This window comes from Lytechinus pictus, chromosome 18, assembly GCF_037042905.1.
Source record: "Lytechinus pictus isolate F3 Inbred chromosome 18, Lp3.0, whole genome shotgun sequence".
Taxonomy (NCBI): Eukaryota; Metazoa; Echinodermata; class Echinoidea; order Temnopleuroida; family Toxopneustidae; genus Lytechinus; species Lytechinus pictus.
In genome coordinates, this window is record NC_087262.1 from 20,092,050 (window position 1) to 20,098,049 (window position 6,000).

A 6,000-nucleotide genomic window follows, 5' to 3' on the forward strand; every position below is an offset into this window, starting at 1 on the left:
AAAGATTTTAGTTAATTAAATAATTTCAACTTAAAATGACATGATGTTCCTATTTTAATTTTTTTTATATACATGAAATATAACTTCTTTAATATTTGTTAATTAGTTAGGCTATATCTTTATTTGGGGTCACTTGGGATTAACTTGCCTTTCAAAAAAAAAATCCCTTAACCCAGGAAATTTGATACCAAACAAAATTTCAAGTTATTCACCTCTGATTTTTCTGTATTTAAAAGTGATTTTCAATAAAATATCCTTCATATCTAAAGGTTGATGCACAGTTCATGCAACATCACATTTTTTTTAATATTAAGAATAGTGGACTGTGACTGTGTGTAGGAGCTTTATCAAAAGACAATTTAGAGATTAAGAATAGATTATGACAGACATTTATCTTTAATAACGTCTAATGCAAGTTTCAAGAGGAATTTGAATTCTGTACGGGCATGAATATGAGTTTTCGAGCGGAAAGCGGTTCTTTTAATACAAGAAACGTGCAATCACTTGCAAGTCAATTTTAGGTTCCAAACTCACTTTTATGTCTAGCAATTATGGTTTGTTTCTTGGAATGTAATTGTAGTGTAGTAAGTTTGTTTTGGTTTTAGTCACAATTTTAAATCAATAGCAAGTACATTTCTTCCTAAGCCCAGTATGTCTAGGAAGCAGGGTCTTTATTAAGACCAAACCAGTACTAAATGATATGTCCAAACTATATCTTGGACTCGAAAAAGATTATTGCGGTACAGTGGATTAAGAATTTGAAAAAAATTACGCTTCAGGATTCTTCTTCTTCTTCTTCTTCTTCCGGGTGTAGTACAGACCTCTGGGTAGAGTATTTTCGTACTTTGTGCAGTGCTTAAAAACTAGTGTGCCATGCTGCATTGCCAAACCTCAGTAATATGCTCATGAGGTTAAAGGTGTATGTACATATAAGGTAAAAGTGCTCCTTGTGCAAGTAAAAACTAACTCCTTTTCCATCTAAGCCTGGCGCAGCGTTATCCCGTCCAGCTACCTCTTAAACTGTTCCAGAGAAGAAGCAGATGTTACACTGGCAGGGAGCTGGTTCCAAAGGCGTACAACACTAGGAAAGAAGGAGTTCTGAAACCCAGAGGTCCTACATAATTGTTGTCGATGTTGAGTATGTCGTCGTCCAGATGATCGTAGTGCTGGGTAGAGGTAAGGTGGTTCAGGTGGGATGGCAATCAGTCCATGAAGGATACGGTAGAGCATGATCACTTTCAGATGAGCTCTCCTTTCAGCGAGAGACTGCCATTTCAATGAGTGAAGCATATCGGTGACACTGTGTCTTGGGTGGTAGTCTCCAAGTGTAAACCGAGCAGCACGCCTCTGAACCATTTCAAGTTTCCAGATGTAGTCTTGGTAGTGAGGATCCCAGGCTGTTGCTGCATACTCAAGGATAGGTCGTACATATGTCCTGTATGCCTGGTCCTTGATTTTCTTGGGGCAGCCATACAGGTTTCTTTGGAGGAATCCACGAGTACTATTTGCTTTTTTACATGTACTGTCAATATGCGTCTTCCAGCTGAGCTTGGAGTTGATGTGTACTCCGAGGTACTTGGCATTGTCAACAGCTGGAAGTTCAACTCCATGAAGAGAATAAGGCGATTTGATGACATTTTTCACCTTATTGGTCACTCTCAGAACTTCACACTTCGATGGATTGAAAGACATCTGCCACTTGGCTTCCCAATCTTGCAGGTTAGTGAGATCTTCTTGGAGTGCGTCTGCGTCAGATTGCGAACTGATGTGTCGGTAGAGAAGACAATCGTCGGCAAACATCCGCACCTCCGACTGGACACAGTTAGGCAGGTCGTTGATGTAGGCCAGGAAGAGAAGCGGGCCAAGTACAGTCCCTTGAGGTACGCCCGAGTTGACATCAGCTGGGAGAGAGGTAGTTCCTTCAAGCACCACCTGTTGGACACGATCTTTAAGGAAGGCTCTGATCCAACCAAGAAGATTTCCTTGGATGCCATAGAAGGCTAGTTTTCTCAAGAGTCTTTCATGTGGTACTTTATCAAATGCCTTTGAAAAGTCTAACAGTACTGTATCTATCTGCTGTTTGTTGTCAATCCCTTTGGCAAGGTCGTGTATGGTCAGTAGCAGTTGGGACTCACAGGAGTGGAATTTTCTGAAACCATGTTGCTTTTCAGACAAGATACTGTTAGATTCCAGGTGATTGATGATTTCTGAGAATATGATGTGTTCAAGGGTTTTGCACACAAGTGAGGTCAATGAAATTGGTCTATAATTGCAGGCTTCGTGCCGGTTACCTTTCTTGAAGATTGGTGTGATGAATGCAGCCTTCCAGTCTAATGGAATTGCACCTTGATGTAGGGTGGACTGGAACAGTAAAGAAAGGACAGGTGCAAGCTCTGTAGAACACTCCTTCAGGATACGTGCAGGAAGGCCGTCAGGTCCTGGTGCCTTGTATGGGTTGATCTTGGACAACAGTTTCCAGACTCATTCAGAACCAATTTCAATGTTGCAGATCTTCGGGTGTGGACTAGCTCCCATGTCAGGAATGTTGTCTATGTCTTCTTTTGTAAAGACTGAAGAGAACTGATCATTCAGGACAGCAGCCTTTGTTTTGCTGTCACATCGAAGGACGCCATCTCTCAAGAGTGGGGATACTCCAGAGTTGTCACACCGCTTATTCTTAATGAATGTCCAAAATCTCTTGCCTCCACTGGGACCTTCTCCACATATCAGATCTGAGATGTAGGTCTGGTAGGTTTTACGGCATTCCCTTTGCATAGTTTTCTTAAGTTCCTTGTAATTACGGTGTTCTGTGTTGTCAATCTCGGCTGCGGCAGCTCACGATCTCCTGAATGATCTTTTCTTCTTTCTGGAGAGACGTTTCAATTCTGTCGTGATCCAGGGTTGGCTAAATCTGCATGAGGTCATCTTCGATGGTACATCTTCCTCAAGTGCAGATAAGATCTTACTTTTTATCTCTGTCCACTGACTTTCGACCGGGGTATCTAGAGAAGTCTGGGCCAAGTAGCTTTCAGCAAAGCTTGCCATTGCTTCTCTGATGGTGTCCATGTTTGCCTTCTTCCAAAGATAGACCTTCCTCTTGATTGGTCTCTGTATCTTCGCCCTTATGTCAGCAACCGTGAGGACCATATCATGATCGCTGATACCTGGTAAGGGGATGCATTTCCTGATTAGAGATGGGCGATTTGTGAGGAAGACATCTAGGATTGATTGACCTCTCGTTGGAAAGTCTACTATTTGGCTGAGGCATAAGTCTTGAAAGGTTGAAAGGAATGCTGAGTTAACACCGAGGTTGTACTGGTGGCCTGTCACAGTCTCAGTCTGCCAGTTAATGTCTGGCAAATTAAGATCACCCGAGATCCAGATGGCCGAGGATGGGTTGTTTCTTACGACGCCACTGATAGCACTGCATATTTCCTCAGCACTGGCTATGTTGTTATCAGGAGGACGGTAGAGACAGATAACTATCAGGTTGTGACCACCAACGATTTTCATTTCAGCAGCCACAATTTCCTTGTTGGTATCAATGGACACTTCTGATACAATAATATCTGATTTGGTTGCAATAAGTACACCTCCGTACCCATCATTTCTGTCTTTCCGGATAGCCGGTAAGTTGTAACCCGGCGGGAGGATTTCCGAGCTAAGGATGTCTGGCCGTAACCAGGTCTCACTGCCAACAATAATGTCTGGGTTGCAGGATTCAACCGCTTCCCAGAAGGCTTCCTTCTTGTTCCGGATGCTCTGAAAATTGACAGTAAGGACTTTAAAGGACTTACAGTTATTTTTCTTGGATCTCCTTGCTCTTTGTGGTGATGAAGTCCTGGGTGGTGAATCTAAATCTTCGATTGTTCCAATCGAGATAAATGATGAAGTATCTGAACATGTGCTGAATTCACTTTGGCCATCCGGAAGATCAGAGAGAGCAGCAAAGCTGTTCTGACTCTCAGAAATATATGAGTCCAGCAGGGAAGATGAAGTGTTGGGTTGATCACATTTTGCGCAGAACCAGGTAACATTGCTGTTATTGAGACTGTAGTATGTGGCAGTTGACATTCCCATGCAATCTGTATGGTACCAAACATTGCACGAGTCACATGCAACAGCTGTCCTTTTCTTCGACCATCTTACTGCCTTCGCACACACTCCACATGGATACTTTGGTGTGGACGGTCCTGGGTGGAGCTCGATGTCATGGGTGAGGAGAAGTACACTAAGATACAGAAGAACCGACTTACTACTAATTCTGCTTACAAAAGTTACAGCATACATGTTTCTTTTTTGAAAGAAAGAGTTGGTGTTCAAACTTGAAGTCAATCCGGCAGGTAGGTTTCCCAAAGATGTAACATGGCTTCCTATGGTCAGGCTTGAGGCTGGGAACCATGTTGTCATTGGGAGCTGTTCCCAGGAAGGATGCTTGAGATGTGATTTCAAGGACTGATTTTTTGTAAGTATACAGTTCACAACAAGGACTGGGACAAGTAAAAGGGCAGCAAAGATTTTAGGGTTGCCCATGTTATTAATCTAGACCAGTCGATAAATGCACGTAGTATACTCACAAACATTAGCATACAAACAAGATATATTAGTATGTTATGTGTAGTCACTGTAGATCTATACTTATCAATGACCTGTCATCAAGCAAGTTTCATGTTGTATATATGCAGTCACATGGGTTCCACTATTCTTGCATACAATAATACAAGTGCAGGGTTCTATCCAAGTAACACAAAGCTTGTATTGTGTAGGAGGCAGGGTTTCAAAGAGTTGTAGGCTAATCCCTTGACAATGGAACAATATGCATCTGAAGAACTGCAATGACCAGGCAGATAGTGGCTTCACACCACTGTCTGTACACCAAATCTGGTGTCTGGGACCACACTGAGCCTTTGTGTAGTTAAGCAGCTTCCATGGTGAAAACTTTAAGTTGGAAATTTCCAGCTTTGGTCTTGAAAAAGTCTCTAAATTCGCTCTGTGAGGTCTCTGATGACCAGTGGGCAGATCACTAGTGAAGAATGGATGAGGAGATAATTTTTGACCCCCCAAAAGTAGAAATTAATGAGGAGCTCGCCAATGCAGCAGGCACACAGTACAGCACGCAACAACCAACATTATAGAAGAACAATGATGAGGCTATTCATTTGCACTCTAATGAAAAAACACTTGCAAGTTTTTTAATATCTGAGTAAAAATATAACTTGTGTTTGTATTTTAAGCATTGATTTAAAGGGGTTCTTCCTTGTCATCTCATTTTTTATATTTATACATATATGATCATTGTATTGATCACATGAAAAACTTGTCTTTCATTTTCTGCTTGTATGAACTAATACTAAATGAAATGAAGTGATATTTTTCTTGTATCCTTTATTTGTGTAATCATGTGGGTAATATATGATTCTAATTTCCATTCCTATTAGTAATTATTAAAAATGCAATAATGTTAAAACTAAACATTTAAATTATCTGAGATAATTGTCTTGTCTGTTTCCCTTTCATTTACAAATATTTTTTTTCCAGAGGAAACATGCAATTTTTAGAAATGGAAATGATAGGTCATTTTATATTCCTTTGATTTGAATTATCCGTTATGATGACAGATTTAAGATATATTTAGTCTGGTTTTTGTCCTGTCGCCAACATTGGAATAATTTTCATTTCTGGTTTGTTTTCCTCTTCAGTGGCTTAAATTGGAAAGGCTTATATTGGTATTGTAATGATTCTTATCAGGATGAGAGAAAATGTGATAGGGCAAACCATTGAGGGAAAAGAGAAGAGAGAGAAACAAAAAATATGAGGGGGAAAGAATGGGATTGTAAATTAAAGAGGCAAAAGAAATAGAAGTAGAGAGAAAGGGGGGGGGAGAATATAAGGGGGAAAGAGTGGGATTACAAAATAAAGATGCAAAAGAAATAGAAAGTAGAGAGAGAGAAAGGGGAAATATGACGTTGTTGGGGAGGGAAGATGAGTGGATTGGCGCTG

General features: G+C 40.7%; 1 protein-coding gene across 1 annotated transcript; it reads right to left on the reverse strand.

Moving 5' to 3' along the window:
• Positions 1-2,835: 2,835 nt before the first annotated feature.
• On the reverse strand, positions 2,836-4,074 carry LOC135157548 (uncharacterized). The gene has a single exon (XM_064113491.1). It carries the CDS (start codon positions 4,072-4,074, stop codon positions 2,836-2,838), a length of 1,239 nt encoding a protein of 412 aa, XP_063969561.1.
• Positions 4,075-6,000: the final 1,926 nt, after the last annotated feature.